This window comes from Toxotes jaculatrix, chromosome 14 (assembly GCF_017976425.1).
Source record: "Toxotes jaculatrix isolate fToxJac2 chromosome 14, fToxJac2.pri, whole genome shotgun sequence".
Classification (NCBI taxonomy): domain Eukaryota; kingdom Metazoa; phylum Chordata; class Actinopteri; family Toxotidae; genus Toxotes; species Toxotes jaculatrix.
The window spans coordinates 6591560-6615488 of record NC_054407.1 but is presented as its reverse complement, the minus strand read 5'-3'; the positions used below and the strand labels follow the sequence as shown (position 1 = coordinate 6615488).

General features: G+C 38.3%; 3 protein-coding genes across 4 annotated transcripts; 2 read left to right on the top strand and 1 right to left on the bottom strand.

Moving 5' to 3' along the window:
- The first annotated feature begins 163 nt into the window (after positions 1-163).
- c14h14orf119 (chromosome 14 C14orf119 homolog) lies at positions 164-1458 on the top strand. Its single transcript, XM_041056101.1, has 2 exons — positions 164-880; positions 981-1458. The coding sequence occupies exons 1-2, from the start codon at positions 575-577 to the stop codon at positions 1152-1154; spliced, it is 480 nt and encodes a 159-aa protein (XP_040912035.1). The 5' UTR covers positions 164-574; the 3' UTR covers positions 1155-1458.
- On the bottom strand, positions 1310-16384 carry si:ch211-14a17.10 (putative leucine-rich repeat-containing protein DDB_G0290503). 2 transcript variants are annotated; one of them, XM_041056099.1, is made up of 56 exons: positions 16247-16384; positions 16050-16123; positions 15899-15943; positions 15753-15777; positions 15562-15630; positions 15385-15474; positions 15212-15280; positions 15009-15104; positions 14741-14827; positions 14516-14614; positions 14124-14189; positions 13932-14021; positions 13743-13829; positions 13558-13647; positions 13225-13314; positions 12918-13004; positions 12596-12658; positions 12434-12496; positions 12279-12347; positions 12088-12171; positions 11871-11957; positions 11363-11446; positions 11192-11251; positions 11004-11093; positions 10761-10850; positions 10574-10663; positions 10423-10485; positions 10254-10316; positions 10099-10161; positions 9944-10012; positions 9738-9821; positions 9488-9574; positions 9006-9089; positions 8832-8900; positions 8613-8702; positions 8376-8465; positions 8199-8288; positions 8046-8108; positions 7897-7959; positions 7378-7446; positions 6918-7001; positions 6717-6803; positions 6460-6543; positions 6249-6317; positions 6068-6157; positions 5888-5977; positions 5704-5793; positions 5506-5595; positions 5335-5415; positions 5068-5130; positions 4581-4643; positions 4370-4483; positions 3031-3177; positions 2865-2906; positions 2705-2752; positions 1310-2269 (listed from the first exon to the last, which is right to left on the bottom strand). In XM_041056099.1, the coding sequence occupies exons 1-56, from the start codon at positions 16320-16322 to the stop codon at positions 1716-1718; spliced, it is 4863 nt and encodes a 1620-aa protein (XP_040912033.1). In that variant the 5' UTR covers positions 16323-16384; the 3' UTR covers positions 1310-1715. The 2 variants fall into 2 exon arrangements, with proteins under 2 accessions (XP_040912033.1, XP_040912034.1); XM_041056100.1 differs by lacking the exons at positions 9944-10012; positions 10099-10161; positions 10254-10316; ... (6 more) ...; positions 11871-11957; positions 12088-12171.
- Positions 16385-19293: 2909 nt separating this feature from the next.
- dhrs1 (dehydrogenase/reductase (SDR family) member 1) lies at positions 19294-23816 on the top strand. The gene is made up of 9 exons (XM_041056224.1): positions 19294-19680; positions 20563-20711; positions 20914-21057; positions 21244-21323; positions 21648-21780; positions 21900-22043; positions 22128-22197; positions 22382-22462; positions 22579-23816. Exons 2-9 carry the CDS (start codon positions 20568-20570, stop codon positions 22713-22715), a joined length of 933 nt encoding a protein of 310 aa, XP_040912158.1. The 5' UTR covers positions 19294-19680; positions 20563-20567; the 3' UTR covers positions 22716-23816.
- The last annotated feature ends 113 nt before the right edge of the window (positions 23817-23929 follow it).

The window sequence follows — 23929 nt, the reverse complement described above, 5'->3', positions numbered from 1 at the left end:
TCGGTATGTTAAGCCCAGAAAATATTAAATTTGCATTTAGTAGTATTACGTTCATTTATTTTATATATTATAGCCAAAATTTGGTTTTAATGTTTTTTATTTTTGGTCAACAACGAACTTTGCGCAAAATCTGCGCAAGCTTGATTTCCTACATAACAAAGCTGCTTAACTGCGTACTCTTCCTGTATATGTTTATTGGCAGGATTAGCGACTTTCGTCCAACATCGCTGTACTTCAGTTATACGGTGATTTAACTCGTTTTAAAAACATGGGTACACACAACAGTTAATTGTGATGCTGACTTTACATTTAGTCAGTGGCTTTGCTTAGATGTACGCTAAGCTAAATAACGTTATACCCATACTGGAGCATTTTTGTTTACTTACAGCAAAGGAGTAACTGTTTTTTTTCTCGGGCTAACAAATCTGGCTTTCCAAAATTTTCGTGGTTTGATCATGTCAGTCAATGCGTAAATCTGCTGCAGTAACAGCAGTCCACTGACAGTCAGACTCACAGCCACATACAGTGTAGTAGTCAGTCCAGACTCATTGGTCCAACAGAGGGATCACCGACCATGGCAACACAACAGTGGACCGGTGTTACCGGCTGCTGCAATCCCAGCCCAGAGGACTTTCCCCCAGCTCCCCAGGGTGTAACCAGCCCCCCCAGCCTTGAGAGCCTGTCCTGCGCTTCTCCGAGTGCAGGTCAGGTTAGAGAGCCGGAGCCCATCTCCTATGTAACCCTCCAAGAGCAGCGGTGCGTCCTGAGCTGGTTCCAGGGTTGGACCGCCACTCAGAGGGAGCGGTTCTTGCAGGACCTGCTTGGGAAAGCTGTGCCCGGGAAAGTCTGTACCCTCCTAGATGCACTTAGTACTCTTGAGGTACTTTATGCACTGTCTATTCTAACCAAATGATCTAGAGAGTGATATTATATCATTGCTGACATCTAACAACTGCTATTTGTGTTTGCACCCTGACCAGGTTAAAGACCGACTACCAAACATCTTTGAGTGCCAGCTGCGTCTGTGGACCCAGTGGTTTGAATCATGGGGAGAAGAGGAGAGGAATCATTTCCTGCACATGCTGGAAGAACGAGATCCAGTGTTTGTGGCCCTCTTTTATAACAGTGTAGCCGGAACAGCAGGAAGAGACTGAGCAATGTTTGCACTGTGATAGAAAAGCAAGTGGTTATAACAAAATGTGTTGAAGAGGTGACACGAGGTGGGGAATGTGTATTAGATGTGAGATGAGAAATGTGCGTGACTTATTGTTGAAGGTAAACCATTTCATATAAAGAAGAGAAATGTTCATTCAGTTCAAGCTGTTTTTATTCCGTTTCCTACACTCAGTTCTCCAGGGCTGCATCACGTTATAACACTTTTTATACTCAGTGCAGTACTTTTTTTGTTTAATGAGTGAAGCGGCGACTTGAAATGAACAGGTTTTGTTTTGGTTCTTGTTTTTTCTGTTCTGGGCTCATTGATTAAATCGCCTGGAACGATACAGACAAATGGATCCATCCTTTTTTATACATAAAAGATTAAACAGAATGCATTGTTTTGTATTTGCTGTGTTTTTCTTGTCTGAAACATTCAACAGAAGTATATGTAATGAACTATTCTGCATTCACGGGAATTATTTTACAACCTACTGAGATAATAAATGAGCTACATTGCTAAGGTTTGACATAAGACAAAACCTAACTTGAACAGGTCCTTATTTTATCCAGTCAGTTGATCCAGCAGTAAGTATTACGATTGGAGTCTGATTTTCGACATCCTCAACACAAAAATTGATAAATGGATAGATTTTGTCTGTAAACTTTTGACTTGTAAACGAGTACAAATGAGATCTGGCACCAGCGTCGTAAAAAGAGATCTGTCCCTTTTTGTAGTCCAGCAGAATACCCAATGTAAGAGGCTGCGTCTCAACTGGAATAGAAGCAGGTATCCTATCAATAGCTCTGTACTGGCCTTGTTTGTTCAGGACTATAGTCCAGAAGCCATTTCTTGGATTGAATGTAACTGTTCCCTTTCTTGGAGCAGATTCACTGGCCATCCCAAGGTGGTAACAAAGCTTCCCAGCTACAGACACCTCCCAGTAATGTCTGCCAGCTGAGAAGCCAGTCTTGCCCAGGACAGCAAGAACCACGTCAAACCGGCCTGGGTTGTCACTGACATTTTGTAGTTCTTCACTAGTGGACATCTCAGTATTATCTGCAGACAGAACGATCCTTGGATGTGCTGTGTTTGGATCCAAAGTCGTCTTACCTGTAAACAGAGAAATCAAGCGCATCATGTGTGTCTTTACATCATATTTTGACATCAAAACACAAGCAGAGGCCATCTTATGCCACATTTCAGTTTTCAATGCAGGTTCTCTGTTAAACATTTGTTGTCTCCAAACTCAAGCTGAAGTTTATTTTCCTAGACTTGACAAAGCTCCTTCAGAGTCACAGAAAATATTTTTCAACTTTTATCACAGGGTGAGTAGAACTAGCCCTAACAAAGTAAGCTGAACTTAATGTGTGAAACTGGTGGAGTGCACCTTTAGAGCCAGTTGTACAGTTAGATTCATGGTTATATTTTTTATCCTGTAGGATTTCAATGATAAAACTAAATAGAAATGTAAATGAAATTAAATGGACTGTGTGTGTGTGTGTGTGTGTGTGTGTGTGTGTGTGTGTGTGTGTGTGTGTGACTCACTGGTATAGATCGTCTTTTCATCCACATCCTGTAATTTGTTTTGAAGATCTGGGGAGAGAGTAAGAACAGCACGTTTTTTGTTTGTTTTTTTTAGGGTGGAGGGGTGGTAGTAATATCACAGTGTATTCACTGCACTTTGCTGAACAGAACTAATAGTTACCTTGTACAGTATCCTCAAGTTTGTTCCTCTCATTTAGAAGGTCTAGCATTAAAACAGAAAAGAGCAAGGTTCACACATTTCATCGGAGCAGCTGCTACCTCTCCCCTGTTATACTGGATGAATCGACTGATTGTGTGTATGAGCATATCCAGGGGGTTGAACCTACCGTTGTAGTCGTCCAGCAGTTTGTTTTTCTCCGCGGCCAGTGCTTCTAACTCCTGCTGCAGATCAGTGAAGATGTCATCCTTCTTATCCAGCTGCTGCTGTAGGTTATCAGCATTGTCCTGGGTCTCTTGCAGTTGTCTCTCTAAGTCTGTTTGATCAAAAATTACACACTGGATCTCAAGGGTACAGGATGCCACTATTAAAATCTCTGCTTTAACTTAACAATTACCTTTCCTCTGTGATATTTGATGATGTTGATAATTTAATATTTCTGTTATTTAATGTTCAAATAGAGAAACTTTATTGTTCTGTTTGTTTTATTATTATATACTTATTCTGAATGTGATGCCTGCAACACATTCCAAAAAAGTTGCGACAAAGGCATGTTTTACTACGAAGACATGCTGTTGTAACACATGCAGAATGTGGCTTTGCAGTGTCTTCCTGGATTGTGCAGGTACATCTCTGAAAGAGACATCGTCTGGATGGCAGCATATGCTGCTCCAAAACTTGTAGTACCTTTCAGCCTTAATGGTGCCTTCACAGACGTGCAAGTTACCTATGCCATGGGCACTAACACACCCCTATACCATCACCAGATGCTAACTTCTGAACTTTGCGCTGGATGGTCTGGATGGTCCTTTTCATTTGTAGACACAGTGAACTGTGTTTACTGAGTGGTTTTCCAAAGTGTTCCGGAGCCCATGTTGCAATATTCTTTATACAAGCAGGTCAGATTTTAATACAGTGCTGCCTGAGGGATCGAAGGTCACAGGCATTATAGATTGTAAATAGTGAAATCCTTCAATTTCTTGCAATTGTGTGTTGCAAGAAATGTTGTTCCTAAGCTGCTGGACTTTTTACCTACAGAGTTTTTCATAGAGCGGCAAACCCACCCTCGCTTGTGAACAGCTGGGTATTTCAAGGATGCCCCTTTCAATCCCAATCATGATACTATCACCTGTCACCAATGAACCTGTTTACCTGTGGAATGTTCTATGTATTTTTGAGCATTTCACAACTATCTCAGTCTTTTGTTGCTCCTGTCCCAACTTTATCCAAATGCATTGTTGGGGAAAAAAAATCAGAATAAGCATATGTTTACAAAAATCAATGAAGGTGATAAGATAAAGCTTTATATATATCCTCTTTTAACTGTTTTCAAATCTGGATCATCAAAAAGGGATTAGCAAATTATTTCATTGTTTTAGTTAAGTTTTATACATAATCCCAACTTTTTTGGAACTGGGGTTGTATGTTTTGCTTGAATTTACTTATTTTATGTATAAGCAAAGAGGTGAATATGCTGCTGTGTTCATGCTGCAGTTTGTTATTCTCACCGGTCTGGTTTTTCAGCTCCTGCTGCAGCTGTTCGATGTAGGTATCCCTGTCTTGCAGCTGCTGCTGCAGGCGGTCCGCATCCTCCTGGCTTTGTTGCAGTTGTCTCTGTAAGCCTGTTTGATGAAATATTCAGTTCAAAAACTACATCAAATGGACGCCAAGGACAGATATATGTGTAGAATGATAATAAGCCCATACTGGGGATTTCACCTTCACAATGGATGCTGTCTTCACTGCAGCATGTTTTCAGTTCTTTGACCTCTTGCTTTAAGTCTGAGAAAGGGAGGACGTTGAAACAGAGGAACACCAACCAACATGGTAAATGTCAAGGACAAGATTTAAAGGAATAGCTAAACATTTTGAGAGATGAGTCTTTTCGCCTTCTTGCTGAGATTCGACACCCCTCTCATGTCTGTGTGGTAAATATGAAGATTCCTCCAGTTAGTTTAACATAAAGACTGGAAAGAGTGGGGGACAGCTAGCCTGGCTCTGTCCAAAGCAAATAAAAAATCCACCAACCAGCACCTCTACACATGACTAATTAACACGTTATATCTCATTTGTTTATTCTGTGTAAGTGTGTAAAAGCGGCTTCTTGTAGTTTTATGAGGGTTCATATCCTGGACTGTTTCTTAGCCATGAGCATCGTTCCCAAAACGCAAACTTTATTCAAGACATTACAGTGTACAGTACTCACCCCTATTTGCATGTTCAAGTTTTCTGTTCTCTCTTTGTTGTGTTTGAAGTTGTTGCTCCAATTCTGAGAGAGAAGACAAAAATAACCACAACTCTATGAAAAACCAAATAGATTTGTTTTTTTTCACCAGGATCCCAGGAAAATGAAGAAGACTGAAGGATGTTAGTCATCACATGTTAGTGTTCGGAATATTTAAAACATCTATTCTAGCTTGCATGGAAACTAATTGTGGGATGAACACAGTAGGAAAGTAACTGATTGACAAACCATTGATATTTTTTTCAGCAGCTTTGGATGTCTGTCTCTGAGCCTTTTTCAGCTGTGTCCTCAGATCAGCAATCTCCATTACTAGTGGAGACACAGATGCAATGTTATTTCATGCTTAAAGGAAGCAAACAACATGACATGAAACATCAGAAAAATGGGAATTTTTCATACTCAAGTTAAAATTCTTTGCATCTGAATCCTTGAGTCGAAGTTCACTGTCTTGCAGCTGCTTCTCTGTCAGACTCAGTCTGTTCTGAAGCTCTGAAAATGATTTATAGTTTAATGAAATATAAAAATCATAAAATCAGAATTTGTGCCTGCAGTACTTTATTGTATATTACAATCAAACTGTCACTTTCTGTTCTTTACCTGAAAGATTGTCAGTATTTGTTTCTTTAAGGTATGATATTTCATCTTCCAGTGGTTTGATTTTCTGGTGAAGCTCCATAATTTGAGCGGCTAAAAAATAAACAAACAAACATCAAAACAAGCTACTTTTAGTATTCTGAATTAATCACTTTCCCGCTTTTTCTTTTCTCACCAAAACACTTACACAGATTAGTAATCCTTGTATCACTTGAGTCCAGTTCCAGCGTCTTCTCTGTTATCTGATTTCTGATGTCTTCCAGTTCGTTCTCCAGTTCTTCAAGCGACACAGAATGGATAGTTTGATTTTTCAAAATAGATGAAAATGTATTCATAATAAATTTGAGGAGTTCCTACAGCTTCCCACCTTTAATTTTCTCTAACAGAGTTTTGGTCTGACTCTCTTCTTGCTTCTTCAGCTTTGCTATTTCATCTTGATAAGACAAGACCTTAAACACTGACAGCAGAAAGGCTGGATTAGATAAACAGGACCATGATCCGCAATGACAGAACCATTTCATTTTACTCTTATTTTGTTGATGACTCACCCAGTTTGGTATTTTCGTTGTCTTCATCTTTAATTCCATCAATCAGATAATTCAAGTGGTCTTGGAGTGCTGCAGACAGGAGACATAGAAAACCATCATTTCATATAATGAGACACCTGTGTCTGATTTATTTTCTTAATTAATTTTAGATGTTATACAGTGTTATTGGTCTAGAGTCCTCAGAACAGGCAGATCAGGTTCTGTCACTCACCTCTAATCTTGGCATAATCTGAGTCGTTTGCTGCCACATTCACATATTTCTCTATCTCTGTTTGTATTGAGATAATCTGTAGAACTGAAAGAAGAGTTACACATTAAACCAGCATTAACTGGTGTTATCCTGTTCCAGCATGTACAATTTCCTATATCAACAATGTGTACGGTATTAGTCTGTGATTTTGATGCTTTTATGGGGTTGTTAATCAATGCAAACATGAGCGATCTGTAAAACTTGCATGTTCTACTCACGTCTTTGTGGTTGGGTGCTTGTTGCTTTCAGCTCCTCTGTTTTTTTGGCCAACTCGTTATTCTTTTCTTCTATTTGTTTTTGAAGCTCTGTGGAGGAAAGACAGAATTTACAGGCCTCAACATGATGATCATTATTCAGCTTATCAGTGCCATTTTTCTGTGCATCCACTTTATTCACCTGACAATGAAACACACACTGACCTTTTATCTTGGCTTTGGAATCAGTATTTTGTAGCTGTCTCTTTAACTCCTCCAGCTGAAGGGTTAATGTAGAAACTTGAAGAGCTGAAAGAATCATATTTAAAAACAGTTAGACTAAAGGACAATATTCAAATTCTTCCTCATCTTTAAGACGTTCTATGCAAAACAGAAAAATAAACAATTTCCTGCATTCACACCGACAATCAGCTCCAGTCACATGTGAAGTCTGTTTTGTCCATGAGTTAACAGAAAGAAAATGAGAAGGTGTATCTAAGAAAATCCTTGAGTTTCCCACATATTTACATTTCTTCACGGGAACCAGAGAATTTTAGTTTCACCACCTACGTAAACTACGATGTAAACTGCAATCCACTCGCACATTACTGGGCAGGGAAAATTTGAGAGGCTAGAAATTACATTTGGTGAATGAGAAAACCAGAAATACAGATCCATGACTTACCAAGTGAAGTGACACCATCAGATTGGGTCTCCAGCTCCTTCATTTTCTCATCCAGATCATTCTGCAGATCTACAAGGACACATTCACGACAGCTCATGGCCCCACTCACAGATCAGGTTATTAGGGTAAAAGCTAGTCTTTCCTCAGATGAAAAGAAAACACTTGAATCCCTTAAACAGGGTTATCTGAGGAGTGTGAATGATTTATTTCTAAGACATGTGCCTCTATGCTAACCCCATAGCTGTAGGTTTTGAAATGAATCAATCATCTGAAAGTCTTCTATTTCAAGCTCTCACCAGGGTTGCCCTCTCTTCTCCTTATTGTTCACTTGCCTTTCAAACCACAATCACAAACACTTGAGCCTATCACTGTCCATAAAAGAGCCCATTTCATATTATTGCATGCAGATCATTTAGACATAGATGTAAAAAAGACAACCAAAAAAAGATGTTCAAAGTTTTTCACACACTGCTGACCAGTAGGGACAGTAAGTAACAAGTCAGTGGAGACTACACTCACCTTTAATTTTCTGCTCCCGATCGGAGCACTGTGCCTCTGTCTGGTTCAGTTTATCCTCCAGAGCTGGTACAAACAACACATTCTTATTCAAATGAATTATCTGTTGTTATTTCTTTCTCAGAAACGTTACACATCGGACCTGAACTGACCTTTGATCTGATCCTGATCACGAAGGTGTTCCTCCACTTTTACGGTCAGTTGTTCTCTCAGATCTAAAAAAAAAAGGTGACGTTTCAGCTTCAGAAAAAAAGTCACAGCTAAAACATGTTTTCAGTAAAGTCAAAGGAAAATGAGACACTCACTTGTGATTGTAGCAGAAGCTGTCTGGCCGTCATTTTGCTTTTCTTCCTGTAGGTTTCTGAGCTGGTTGTTCAGATCAGTGATTGTCAGAACTGAGGAACAGAGAAAGAACATACGATATTTGGGAAGCCTTTTAGATTATTTCCTCAATGTAGACACCATGTTCCCTCTTTACTTACTCAATCTGGCATTCGCCTCATTCTTCTCATTCAGCTCATTGACATATTTCTGTAGCTCATTCTTCTTGGTGTTTAGATCGTTTTTGAGCTCTGAGGCAAATTTAAAGAAGGTAAAATATATTTATTAGTTAAATGCAGAATATCAGGACACAATAAAGACAACATTACTGACAACCTTAACAATCAGGTCATGATTTAATTTCTTGGGAACTGTAAAATTTTCTTGGAGATACTTACGGGTTAACTGAGTGTATTTCATCACCTGGAGGTCTGACAGCTGTCTCTGCAGCTGCTCCACCTGACTCTGCAGTGTCATGATTTTCAGTACTGAAGCACAACACAACAGAATATAACTTAATTCAAGAGATACTGCAATAGGATCCCCACAAAAACTGAAGGAACATAAAAGACTCGCTGACAGACAGCTCTTTCTGCTTGTGATTATTTGACACTCACTCAGTTTTGTGTTGTCGTTGCCTTTGTCGTTTATTTCAGTGATGAGGCCATCCACTCTGGTTTGCAACTCTGGCAAAGAAAAGGAAAAAAATGTTTTTCATGTAGCTTATGCTCATGTGAATTCATTTTTCATGTTACTCTCAACTACATCACTGACTTTTAAAACAGACCGACCTTTTATACGGTTATTTGTGGTCTCGTTGGCAGCCTTTTTCTGAAGGTCCCAGATTTCACTCTGCAGCTCAATGATTGTTAAAACTGAAACAAACAAGCAGTGATTGTGACCGGGTTCATTGCCTCACAAATCTGTCTTACAAGTCCTCCACATTAAAGTCTAAATGCCTGTTTACTCTGTTTGTTAGTCCATAATTCTCTCAGCGGCACCAATTGCGAATCAAACTGTATTTATGCTAAATCCACAAAATTCTACATTGATTTTTGCATGTTACAGGCTCAAACTGCGATCACATGTACAATAATTAGTATTTGTCTCAGTCTAAAGATGATGTACTGGAGTTATAATAAACATGTTCATCCTTATTATAACTCCAGCATCAAACTTGATCTTTTGGGCGGTGACAAATCTGACAACAGCTCTGGAGATTATGGACTTCAGCTGTGACCCAGATGATCACGGTGTATCACAGTGTACTTACTCATTTTGGGGCTGGGGATCATTCTCTGTATGTCTGCAGTCTTGGAGCTCAGTTCTTGTTGCTTCTCCCGCAGCTGCCTCTGCAGCTCTGTGAAGGGACAGAGACAAGCAGAAGTAATGGAAGGTGAGTCTTGGGTCACTGAGTCTTGGAGACTAGTAAAATGATCTTGTTCACGTCTGTAAGTCTATAAAAATGGTTAATACAGACACAGTTGTAGTCTCAGTCTTTGACTGTGACTACTGTTACCTACCTAAGACCCTTTCTGGGTCTTCTGTGGTCACAATCAGATCCTTTAGAGTCTGCAGCTCATTGTGCAGGTTTATCACGTTCAGAACTGAACCAGAAAAACAGAGTAAAATCAGTATGTGGTCTTTAATTCTGAGACAAAGATTTAGATGAGAAACCGAGAGAACACCTGAGAACACCTCTCACGTAAAAAGGAGAGATTTTACTCACCGAGTGCTGCTTTGGCGTCTCCAGTTCTGTTGAGTTCTACAATCTTCTGGTCTAATTCATTCTTTACGTCTGGTAGAAACAGACCCATAAAATAAAATCAGACCTGAAACTAAGACATGGATCTTCAGAGCCTTTGTCTGAAGTTTAAAGCTTACATGCGTATCTTTCCTCCAGTCCAGAGCATTCTTCACTCTTTAGTTGCAGTTTCCTCTGCAGCTCTGTTGTATAAAAAGAGAAAGCCAGGTAATCAAAGGTCTCCCTTCAGAGCAGTCTTAATCACAACAATCTGATTTGAGTAAAATCAACTCACCAAGGGCCTGAGCCTGAGCGATGGCCTGTTCCCTTTCTTTGGCTTGAAGCAGATTCCTAAGGGCTGATTTAAAACAATGCAATGTAAACTTAGCACTGTTTTTTTTTTTTGTTTGTTTGTTTGTTTGTTTTGGCGGCAACTTAATTATTCTACAACAATCAAAACTTACTCTGGATCTCAGCTTTATCACGAGAGTTTTCCACCTTTTTTGCCCTCAGTTGTTCCCTCAGCTCTAGAAAAATCAGTTTTGCTCAAGGTTATCAAAGAGCCAAAAATCATTTAGTGATGTCAGCAATCGTGGATGAGAATGAGATGCTTACCTGTGATAGTTAAGGAAAATGTTGTGTTATCATTGCGCCATTCTTTTTCGAGGTTTCTGAGTTGGTTGTGCAGATCAGTGACTGTCAAAACTGAGGAATACAAAAATGATATTATATAGAATTGTACATTTTAGACTAGTGTGTTTCTTGATGATAAATGTAAACACCATATTCCCACTTTACTTACTCAGCCTAGCATTTATCTGATTCTTCTCATTGACCTCATTGACATATTCCTGCAGTTCTCTCCTTTTAGCTGCCAGATCATTTCTGAGCTCTGAGACAAATCAGAAAGTTAAAAACACAAAAGTTCAATCAGTTCTGTGAAGAAAGACAAGACACGATGTAACCTTCTCTGTTTACTGTAAAAAAAAAAGTGAGTATGTTGTAGAGTTGGGGGGGTTTGAAAAGGGTTGTTGGAGATACTTACGAGCTACGTGAGCGCCTTGCAACACTTGGACGCCTGACAACTGTCTCTGCAGCTGCTCCACCTGACTCTGTAGTGCCAAAATTTTCAGCACTGAAGAACAATACAACAGAGAGGGCAAACCTGTCAGTTACTCCAAGAGATACTGTTAGAAGACTGAAAAGAACTTCTCACAGTTATTTCAAACTCACTCAGATTTGTGTTTGGGTCATCTATTTCACTGATAAGACCATCCACTCTGTCTTGGAGTTCTTGGAAAGAAGTAAACTGTTATTAATGTAAATTACTTGTAGTCATTTCTGGCTTGACTGCTTAAATCATTTCACTCTAAATTGTGAAATTGGGATTTAAACTAGACTAACCTTTCACACGGTTACTTGTGGTCCCGTTGATAGCCTTTTTCTGAAGGTCCCATATTTCATCCTGCAGCTCAATGATTGTTAAAACTGTAACAGACAAACATGTAGTGAGTTTGCTTATTTCAGAACAGTCTGGCGATTCCAGACAGTTCAGCGCTGTTCATTACAACAGACCCAGGGGACGCTGGGTCAGATTTATACACATTAAATTACAGGACCAAGTTGTACAGCAGTCTGTGTTTAATTAGTGTGTGATTTACTAAGGCAACAGCTAATAACACGATTAGCGAGTGGGACTGCACACTGGGCATTTTCCAGAAGTGAAGAAGAACTGAAGGAAGAACTCAGAGGCGATGGTTTAATCTGAGACCAGACAGCTACCGTACAAAAAAAAACATTAAGAGTCACCCACATGTGGTCCAGGTCCCAAGGCTGGGACAAAGACTAAATGAGTTTACCTTAAAAATAATAATGATTAGGACTTAAACTGTGACTCCAACTGTGAGCTTACTTATTTTGGGGTTGGGGATCAGTCTCTCTATGTCTGCAGTCTTAGAGTTCAGTTCTGCTTCCTTCTCCTTTAGCTGCCTTCTCAGCTCTGTGATGGGACAAAAAGAAGCAGAGAGAATTTAAAGAATCACTTTAAAGAACACAAATTTCTTAATGCAAAACTAAATGGTTAATATAGACACAAAGCTGGAGTGTCAAATGCTCACTGTGTTACTCACCTGAGATGCTGTCTGGGTCTTTTGTCGCTGAGATCAGATCCCTCAGAGTCTGCAGCTCATCATGCAGGTTTATCACGTTCAGAACTGAACCAGAAAAACAGAGTAAAAATGTAGTATGTGGTCTATAATGCTGAAACAAAACTTTAGATGAGAAACTGAGCACCTCTCTAAAATAGAGAGATTTTACTCACCGAGTGCTGCTTTGGAGTCTCCAGTTCTGTTGAGTTCTGCAATCTTCTGTTCTAATTCATTCTTTACGTCTGGTAGAAACAAACCAATAAAATAAAATCAGTCCTGAAACTAAGACATGTATCTTCAGAGCCTTTGTCTGAAGTTTAAAGCTTACATGCATATCTTTCCTCCAGTCCAGAGCATTCTTCACTCTTTAACTGCAGTTTCCTCTGCAGCTCTGTCATTTGGAAAGAGGAAGTCATGTTATCAAGCTCTCACCTGAAATTGTACCATGGAACTTTAACTTACTTATAATAATCGTAATAAAAAAACTCACCTTTTATGTCAGCCTGAGCTTTGGCAAATTCCCTCTCTTTGGCTTGTAGCAGAGCCTGAAGAGCTAATTAAAAACAATGTAATGAACAGTCAGTCAAAACTGATGCCCATTTGATTTGAAAGAGAAAGTGACAGTGAACAAAATGCAAGGAACATTTTGTCAACATAAACATACCCTGTCATACGAGGGTACCACAGATATGTACTTCCTTGTTGACTTAGTATAGATATTAATGGATAGTCTTGAGAAAAGAATGCTTGACATTGAATTTAGCTGCTTTTCCGCAGGAACTTAACAACAGAATTAGTAAAGGAGGACTCACTGGTGGCTTGGCTTGTTGATGTTGTTTGCTGTTGCTCATCATCCTCCAGCTCTCTCACCTCTTTCATTATGTCGATGATCTTTATGACTGGTCAAAGTAAAAAAAAAAGCTTCAATGTACAGACGTCTACTTTTGGAGCTAATATGTGTATGCTGTATGTGGGTGATTTGTTCTTGTTCCTTGTGGAGAAAGGATGTTTTTGTATTTCAAGATAAAAATTGTATTATAGTAAGCTCTTCACTTTAAGCTACAGTTATAATGTATAAATGCAGAGATCAGTATGGCTCTTTTTCATACATGTACTTACTCAGTTGTGACTGGGAATAGTCTATTTCCTCAAGCTGTTTCTGTAAGTTTTCTTGCTGTTTCTTCTCCTCCTCCAAAGCAACTCTCAGCTCTAGAATGAAAAAAACAAGTATTTATGCTTTTCTAACTTTGTTGTTAGAGTAATATTTATTATTGGTATATATTTATTATATAAATATATAATGTTTACAAGATATCTTATACTAAAATTATATTTTAAGACTATTGTTTATAGTTTATTATTTCATACTCTCACATTACATGAGCATACGTGTGACTTTCATTTTTAATAAATCTAAGTAGGTTCAAGTTTCACAGTGCCAGGCTCATTCACCTCCAATCTGGGAATCACGTGTCTTTTTGGCGTTTAACATTAACTGTCTAAGATTCTCCACTTCAGCCTGCAGAGTCAGAATTTCCTTGGCTGGAAAAAAAAAAAGAAAGACAACATCAAAGTAATGCTACAGTAAACACAACAACAAGAAAAAAAAACCTCACTGTGTTGAGCTGCACACTTACTAAGTTCTGTGTTACTTTCGTCACGATTCAGTTGTAAAATCTTCTTTTTGAGGAGCTCAGTCTTTTGCTTAAATTGCCTCTGGTAATCTGAAAAAGAAACAAGAATGAAGCCATTGTACAGCTGAGATATGAGATAGGACTGGATCTGTCATACAATGAGATCTCAAGACACAATGTTTAGGGACTCACCAGTGGCGCTATCTCTGGATTTGTCAATGTGGACACTGATGAGCCTCTGTAACGCTGCAATCTTACTGTGCACAGAAATCAGTTGCAACACTGGAGGACCACCAGAGAACATGCGTCAAATGTTAGATTCCGATTTGTTAATATCATTAATTATAAAGAAAATATTAACAGATATGGAGTGGAAGTACTGACTAGCTGAGGTGGCATCTCCTTTGCCTCGGAGCTCACTGATCTTCCTGTTCAGCTGTTCTTGTAAAGCTGATGACGTGATTAAGCAGAAATACAAATACAGAATGAATGTAAATGGTGAAGACTTGTAAAGTTAGCAAACTGACACATTAATGTGTCACATAGCATTATTTCCCTTATGTTTGCCAACTTTAGCTTATATTAGCCATTAGTAACACTAGACCTAGAAAGGCTGTAGCAGCTAAACCACTGAGTGTATTGAACTGAGCAACAGTGTGTTTTATTGCTAAAAATCATACAGTCTTGCTTCAAACAAAGTACCTGAATGAAGGGTTTTTTTTTTAAAGCTTAACATGCAAATATTTCAGTCAGCTTTCAGGTAGACAGCAACGTACCCAAAATTCTCTTCCTGAGCTGAGTACTAGTTTCTCCTCTTCTTGATTCCTCCTGTTCTAAATCCCAAATCTGATTTTGCAGTGAGATGATCTGAAGAACTGAACAAGTAACACAAATAACAGCCAGTTCATAACCACTTTTTACTGCATAAATTCACTGAGAAGGATCAGTATCTTATTCTGTTCCATAAATGTCCTGTGTTTTTTTTTTTTTAATGTCCTTACTTAGTGTTGAGTTTGTGTGGCTTTCTTCAATTTGCTGCTTCTTATCATTCAGTTCAATCATTTTCTTTTGCAGCTCACTCTTTAGCACTATAAGACAAAAGTTAGATACGAAGCATTTTTATTCACAGGCTTTTAGCTTAAAAAATGCACACAAAACATCAAGCAGTAATACTGGGGTGTATTGTATTGACAGAAACAGAAGTTTGTAGTGCTAAATTAAAAAGACTTTGCCAGCAGATGTTGGGCAAAGCAATAAAACAACACTCACCTCGGGTTTCAAGGGTAGTTTCAGAAGAATTAGCAGCAATTTTGAGCTTTTTCTGTAACATTTCCACCTCCCTGGTGAGTGAAATGATTTTCAGAACTAGAAAACAAAAGCCATGTGTTACTACACGATGAAGGATCTGAAGAAACTGTGTGCTGAAAAGTGATAAACAACAAAAATGAGTCGTTTTATTTCGGTAAACTTACTCTGAAATGTATCACTATCAAACGTATCCAGCAGCTGTTTCATTCTACTCTGCAGCTGGGTTTGATAAGCTGTCAAGGGGTCAAGGGGACACATTTTAGCACTTGTTTGGATGTATCATGTCCACATGTGGCTCATATTGTATGTAGAGTGGGGTTTACAATGAAGAGCTTACAGCTAGTGATAGCTGAGGCTGTCGAGCTGCATGTAGCAAGCTGCAGTTTCAGCAGTCTGATTTCCCTCCTCAACCCAAAGGCTTCCACATCTGTCAGAAAGTGCAGAGGTGACAGTTTATTAAAGGAACAGTCCTAATAATTAAAATACCTCAAGTCCTAAAAGAATAAATACTTGCCTAGTTGGCTGTTGTGGAGCGTTGCCTCCTGAAGTTGCCTGCTTAGCAAAATCAGCTGTCCCTTTGCATCTGATCAGGCATGATAGCAATGTTAAATTTTAAGCCAGCAAAACAAACAACGACACTGTGCTGTATGATTTATTTGACATGCACATATGGTAGGTACTACATAAGTATAAAGAAGCACTCACCAGTACAGGTTTTGATAGAGATTGACTGTAAAAAATATAATGAATTACTTGAAATGAATTTAAAAGGTGACAAAGAAAAGATTTTTGAATCTTGATGAGTTAGCATACTAACAATACAGTAACCATAAAAAGTGTTCATCACATACCGTTATATTTACATTCTTTGGATCAATTCCTTCTGGTAGTGTTATCTGAGGTAAACAAGGTAGAAAACAGTGTATATAACTATGAAGTCTGGCACATTTGTTACATGAATGTATTTATCCTCTTTGATAGGTCACAGTTCTGGGGACTCACTGGGATCTTTGAGAGGATGTCGTCCACCTCTGAATGTCCTGTACGGCTGATTAAAGTGGACCCCTGCAGACTGACTGAGAAAACATGAAAAAAAATCACCATCAACAATCAACTGTAACTGTCAGGGTTTAAATATATATCTATTATATTTGCTGCTTATTAACTAAACATAAAATGGATGTATTGCTGTTCCTTACCATGTCTGTTGTCAGAAGCTGGAAAGATACAGGACAGAAGCAGGGGAATCCAAATGAAGTGAGAACATGCAGCCATTGCACTGACTGACTGTCTGCTGTCATAAAACTCTCTGCTTGTGTCTAACAGTTCAACAATCACTAATGCTTTTTATACACCACTGGATCCTTGTGAAAGTCGGGGGGGGGGGTTGGCGTTGGCTTCTCAAAAGGGGAGTTGCATTGGTTACAATTTTGCAGACGTTTATATTTATTTCAAGCAAATACAGTGATGAGTCAGAGAGAAATCAATCAAGGTCAGAGTGCTAAGGTTATACCAAGCAGAGAGGGTCTAAAGAAAGAGTCTATCGCTTTGCATTATGGGCATCAAGGGTAGGATCAAGCGTTTTTAGAGCGTGGCTTGGGATATTTTGGCCTCTGCTTGTGTCAAAATATGATGTAAAGACACACATGATGTACTTGATTTCTTTATTTAACGGTACGATGACCTTGGATCCAAACACAGCACATGTGGGATACACAACCCTTTTAATACAGTGCTACAGAAAGACAACAGCAATATTGTAAACTTGATCAAGTTACAATAAGCCGAAAATGTATGTTGACTGAAACAGTATAGATTAGTTTGTTCAAATATCACAGGTCTTCAACCAAGTTGGGAGAAGAAAATACTTTGTTTAACTAAATACACCAAAAAGCCTTTTATAAAAATAAACTTTAATACAAACTTTGATTCATGGATTAATAAGATGTTCATTCAGCTCAGAATTTTAGTCCTAAAGTTGAAATTGAATCACCTTTGTTGACACTGGGTTAATGATTAAACCAGGAGTTTTCAAGAGTTTTAATAGAAGGAATCTATGTCGGTAATGTACCTTTGAGAAGCATCTGAATGGCTTTAGTTCTTTAATAAATTCTAATGTATTTCACCCTTTCACTGGCCTGTAGAGCTGTTGAGTTTCATCTTCACAAAGGCAAATCATCTTTGAACATGTCTGTGAAAACTTCAGTAATGACGAGGTACAGTTTTCTTTTAATAACCTTACAGTAGTGTATGAAAATGTATGAAATTTTGTTATCTAAAAATAAAATACAATTAACAGTAGGCTGACATTGCTTTTAAAAACAAAAAGAAACCCCCTGGAATCTGAGGCCCACTGCCCACTGCTCTGAATGGATAAGAATTATTGAAATACGACCTATGAGTCGTATAATTTTAAACATGTGCTTGGCAAATTAAATGATTCTGCTATTGGCTTGCTCTTCTTTCAAAAAGCAAGAAAAAAGACACAATAGAACTATATTTTCTTTGTAGGTTTCCTGTAAAGTTCATGTGTTGAAAGTGAGTGACGAAATGCTTTCAAGGTCTCTTGCTGTGTTATGAGATATCAGTAACCAGAAGTTTAGAAAACTGGACAAACTGGGAACTAAATGAATGCTAAGGAACAATTCATTTGTGTAATTCTGTGTTAATAATCAACAGGTGATAAAATTAACTCTAAACCTGATAATAACCTAATCCTAACTTTTTCAATTCAAAACACAAACCAAGGGCCTTTGCCAGCACATAATGGATCACTCAACAAGATACACCCAAGTCAAGTTTCCAGTCTGTCACAAGGCTAATGCAAATACTTAGACAGAGAACCACTCTCTAATATGAACAATTTAGAGCTGCAACTTTGCTTAATGTGTAAATCTCTCTTTTTTTAAATGAGTAACATGATGCAGGATATTGTCCACCATTGTGTACAATAGATTTGCTTAATCTGGCTCAAAAAGGGCTTTGAGGGTTTTTTTCCCCCCTGTTTACAGTTGTGTCTACAAGCTTCCCGTAAAGTTCATCTGTTGATAATGATTGACTAAATCTTTTCTACTCATTCATTTGTCCATCACTATAAGTAAACAAAAATGGTAAATTAGGCAATAGTAACAAATTATTTGTTTCATTAATACTGAACTCAGGCGATAAAAAGGTAATAATGATAATAATTCAATAATTTGTTTATATTGCTGATTTGTTTTATGCATAATGAGTATGTAATCATAAACCCAATATTAACATATTAATATTATCTTTAAACCTTAACTAAACCCCAAATTTACCACATTTCTAACCATAAAACTAACTCTAACCTTAATCCAGACATTTCATATCTATAGACTAATTTTAATGCTACTGTGTTTAATGCCGTTAGTACTGACATGACATGATATTGATTCAGCAGGTCTGATGCAAGGATAGAACTGGTGCTCTCTCTCAGGATCCGTTTTAACCAGTCACTTCTGTCCCACTAAGCCCCTGTTAGCCAGTCACTATGCAATATATTTAATTGGTGATATGAAAACAATATACAAGTAAGACACAAAACACACGTCCTCTTCCACTGATTCAAATGATTTAAGAGGAAACCTTTTTGACCTTTTACTATGCTAAATCTTGATGTCAAACCAAGGCAGTAGCCTACACACTCACTAGTTTACTCTACCAACAGAAACAGTACATTGGGTATGATACCATGGGAACAATTAGTTATGCATACTTTAGGACAGAAAAAATGCAGGATTGTGATTGTAGTAACATTACTTTGGCAGCAAGAACAGCACATGTTCCTGTAGATCACCCTGGACATTCAAAATGGTTCTTTAACAGATTCATATCAGCTCTGTAAAGTCAGCAGTGAAATTGCAGGTACAGCATATAATGACTGGTCAGGGAAGCAGTAATTACACCAGAAATCGTGCAGACTTGTCCTTTATGTTCATATTACAGCCGTTTAACATACCCCTGAACTACACTGTCTTCTCTCTCTCTCTCTCTCTCTCTCTCTCTCTCTCTCTCTCTCTATCTATCTATCTATCTATCTATCTATCTGTGCGTGTATGTATACATATACATATATAGGCCTATCCACTGATATATTCATGCTGCATATTCATATGCTGCATATTTTTAGGAGAATTATAGCGCCATCGTGTGTGCATTGTTGTAAATTAAACGTGACACCGTGACTTTTGCCCATCGTTATGTAAACTGAGATCAGCTAAACCACATCAGTCTCGGTCTGTTTGGATCTGACTGTTACTCAGTTAGCAACTAGCACAACAGCGTGTGTGTGTGTGTGTGTGTCGCTCACTCAGAGCGTCTGTGGCTCACTCAGATCCTGTAAATATGTTTATCTCACGTTTAGTCGGAAGTCTGCACCAGCGAATCTCCGGCGTCACCTGGATTCTCGCGTCTGACGCCTTCTCGCGATAGAGCAGTAGATAAGGCTCCTTAGTATCCGTATAACTGTCACATTGCTCACAATACAGCGACTCGACGCTCCGCTCTGTTAGACGTTAGAGCAGCAGCAGGAATCAGCCGTGAAGTTTCCTGGTCGCGGGGCTATTTTCAGGACTTGACCAACCAGATCCAGCTCTTTCTGTGGAATAAGGTAGTGGTCTCTTTCGCACATTCTGTAAATGTGTAACTTTTTTTTTTTTTCATAATCAACTGTTAAATAACAGCAGCATGGCCACTGGTAAGCATGAATTATAATTTAATCAAATCGCGTAAACGAGTCGACAGTTTCTCCTAAGAGTCATTATAAATCTTTGACTGAATCTTTCATTACGAAAGGTTCCAGTTGTTAAAACGACGCCAGTTTACAAGGTTAAATAAAACGAGACATGTCTTGTTCAAACCAAAAAAAAAATCGAGTTGTTAAGAATAAACGAGTTGATATATTCTAAGAAAGAGAAAAACGGGACTTTATGACATGAAGAATGTCTTGAATGAGTGAAACGACCTCGTTACATAACATGTTTCTGGTGGTTATCAGCGCCCCTCCAACCTCAACATTAACTTTTATAGTGTGGTGTTATTGTGTTGTATTTATCTCCTATAACATTTAGCAATAGGTTTGCTATGGCATTTTATAGTGGTGATACAGTTTTATACTTCTATGACTTGGACAAAGTTTACATTCCGTTTTTTTTAATATAACGATTATTATCGTTATATAAAACTTATCATTGATGAATCACCGATATCACTCTTATAATATCAGCGTTCATGGCAGCTGCACATTCAAAATGCTCTGTCGCAATGACTCGACCAAATATCAAATATAAGTTGATTACAGATTTCAAATGAACTGTGGACATTGGGTGGGTGATAACACAATTTCATTTACGCAATCATGTTGTAAGTTTTATTTATTTATTTTTGAATTTCCCAGTTGACCTTTGATCATATTTAACTCCCCGCAGACCGATATTCATGGTATGTTTGAGCTTACTGCCTGCAATATGTGGTATTGTTTCCTCGCCCCCAGAGAAGATGTCCCTGTCTGGCTGGGTGTGTTTAGTAACAGGTGCCTCCAGGGGTATTGGCAGGGGAATAGCGCTCCAGCTTTCGGAGGCAGGAGCCACCGTCTACATCACCGGACGCCAGGAGAAAAATTTGAATGACACAGCTGCAGAGGTAACGTTTTGGACCTGAATTTCCTGAGAAGGGCTAAATCAGATAGCTGTTAGTTAAAACAAAAAACAAAACAGGCTCTTTCCTGTCAGTGTCTGGTGGATGACTTAGAAAACATTGTAGTTAAAAGGTGTGTTTTTCTATGTTGTGTCATAGTAGTAGTTGTAGTATTTACAGCTTCTGTCTTTGTTGCTGCTCAACGCAGGTGAAGGAGAGGGGTGGGAACTGTGTGCCCGTTGTCTGTGATTCTACAAATGATGAAGACATTGAAGAACTGTTCAAACGGATCAAACGTGAACAGAACGGCAGGCTGGATATCCTGGTTAACAATGCCTATGCAGGAGTATATGTAGGTATACTGCTCTGACACTTGGCATATTGCATACATGAAATAGTAAAGTTACTTGTGGTACTGTTAATTTAGAGTAAAGCCGTGTAGCTTAAAGGAATGTAAGGAAACATCTGGCAAGTGGACCAACCACAAACTCCCCTCGGTGTGATTCACCTTAACTCTAAACGCGGTGTGTTATTGCAGGCTATTTTCAACAATATGGACAAGAAGTTCTGGGAAATTGATCCATCAATTTGGGATTCCATCAACAACACAGGCCTCAGGTATGCTGTCATACTTAGTCATGTCTGATAAGGTGACGCGGTCAGTGTCAGCAGTTGGCTTACTCAGTTCTTAGTATCTAATGACATTTTTCCAGACATCAGCTGTTGCTCAACTTGTTTTTGTCTTCTTTGGTCTTGACTTCAGTGGGAATTCCCCCTGTCAGTAGTAGTAGCTCTGTCAGGATACACAACAATAAAAAAAGAAAAAAAAAGAGAGTGATGTGATACATAGTCTGAGATGCTTTCTGTAAATTCCAGCACTTTGATTATTTTAAACTAATACAACAAATATTTAACTTATTTCCCCTTTTATTTGTCCAACAGGGGCCACTATATCTTCTCTGTGTATGCGTCTCGGTTGATGGTGGCTCAGGGTCGAGGTTTGATAGTCAACATTTCATCTATGGGAGGGCTGCGGTACCTCTTCAATGTGCCATATGGAGTTGGTAAAGCTGCGGTAAGACTTCTACTCATTAAGTCCTGGATTTATGTTATCAAGATCCAACACAGTACGTGTAGTATTTAATTAGATGTCAATACTATATTTATAAAAACCTGTTTTTGGTTTGTTTCCAGTGTGACAGGATGGCAGCTGACATGGCTGTTGAGCTGAAAAGTAGTGGAGTGGTTGCAGTCAGCCTGTGGCCGGGGGCAGTACAAACAGAGCTGGTGTCTCAGTTCATACAGGACACCGATACACCACCCGGATTAAATTCTAATGTAGGGTTTTGTCTAACAGCAAATTTTTATTCATGGTTGCTTCCTCAGTTTTTTTGCTAAATCTCTAGATTTTCTTTTCCACAGTTTAAAGACGTATTTGCCGAAGGAGAAACCACAGAACTGAGTGGGAAGTGCATTGTCAACCTGGCAAAAGGTAGGATTACACTGCAGGTGATGGTATTCACTTCAGAGAAGATTGTTAAATGGAGACAGTAAATGTCAGCGAGAGAGGCTTTATAGGAGTGAACATTTGAGTAACTGTGTGCTCATATTTGATCTTAGGGAGGCTTGTTTATTTTCAGACTGAGCCTTTGATATGATTTCTCTCTGCTTGAAAGATAAAAATCTGATGTCGCTGACTGGGAAAGTTCTGATGAATTGTGACCTGGCAAGGCGCTATGGGCTAAAAGATGTTGACGGTAAATTTGTATTTGCTTTACTAATTCTTTAACATTTGAAGACTTTTTGAAATAACCTAATTAACTGGTTAATCAAGCACTTAATTTTAACATTTTGCTCCTCTGCTTATTTCCAGGACGGAATGTAACTGATTACACATCCCTAAAATTCCTCCTGAGCCAGGCCTCGTACTTCTCCTGGCTCTCAGTTGTTGTCCCCTCATTCCTTCGTGTGCCACGCTTTGTGCTCAACATGGCAAATGGCCGGTTCTAAACATTTCCTGTGTCAGTACTGAAGTGGCAGTACTGATAGTGTAAACCTATAAACGCCTTGCTAAAGTTTATGGATCAGAATGATTACTGATTGCTTATTGGTGCCCAGACATTTAGACTGACCAAACTCCTTGTGAATGTGTGTGTGTATATATACAAAGTTTTTTGAAGGAATACTGTTTGAATCACTATATCTGTCTATTCTAACTTGGTGAGCGCTTAATGAATATGATTCTATGAAGTAAACATGAATAATACATTGGCATCTTTTCTGTATTTTAACACTAATGTCAGCTGTGAGTGAAGCCACAGTGTGAAAATATGAATTATTATTACATGTAGTGTCATGTTTCAGTAGTATAGAAAGTGTATAACATCTAAAGCTTGATATTACAAATTTTAGAAACATAATTACAGATTTTTGCACCTATTTTTACTTTTATTTGTTATATTTCTATTAAACGCATATACCTGCAGCACTACAGCTACTATTACTGTATTTGACTGGCAAATAACAACTGGTTAAAAAAAAGAATGTTAATTGCTTCTGTTTACACTTTTCATTCCTTTCTGCAAAGTAAGCATAACAAAGATATGTACTTTAATAAAGTGGAATCCCTTGAGAAATTCTTGTTATTCTAATATTTAGCATTAACAGTGTATTATACATGCTACCTGTGACTGAGATGGAAATGACTAAAATACAACTGCCTTATTTTCAGTGACAGAACATCATGTCTGAAGCTGATCTGAATTCAGTGTATTGCTCAAGGTCACACAGTATCGCTGAAACGCTTCTGATCGTACACTTCTGTCTTGTTACAGTACAAAGAAAAATCTAACAGGCTATAAACTGTTTCTTGTGTATCAGTGCATCTAAACCTCTTTGAGTCTTAATTTTGGTGACACTTACGGCATTGATACAGGGCCACTAGAAGTACTGAGTTTCCCCTAACACAATTTAAAATTCTTTGGATTTTTCTTTTTGCTTAAATGCTCAATTAAGGGTTGAAATTTATTTTTTGTAAGTTTCAATTCCTAAAATTAAGGTCTACATGTTGTTTGACAGCCTTCTCCATACTGATAGCAATAAATTTATAGTGTGGAAATAGTCTTCTTTGCTTATTTATTTATATAGTTATCCTAAAATTGTTTGTATATATATATAAATAAATGTGAAAATGTAAATTGTTAACATATATTTATATATTCTCG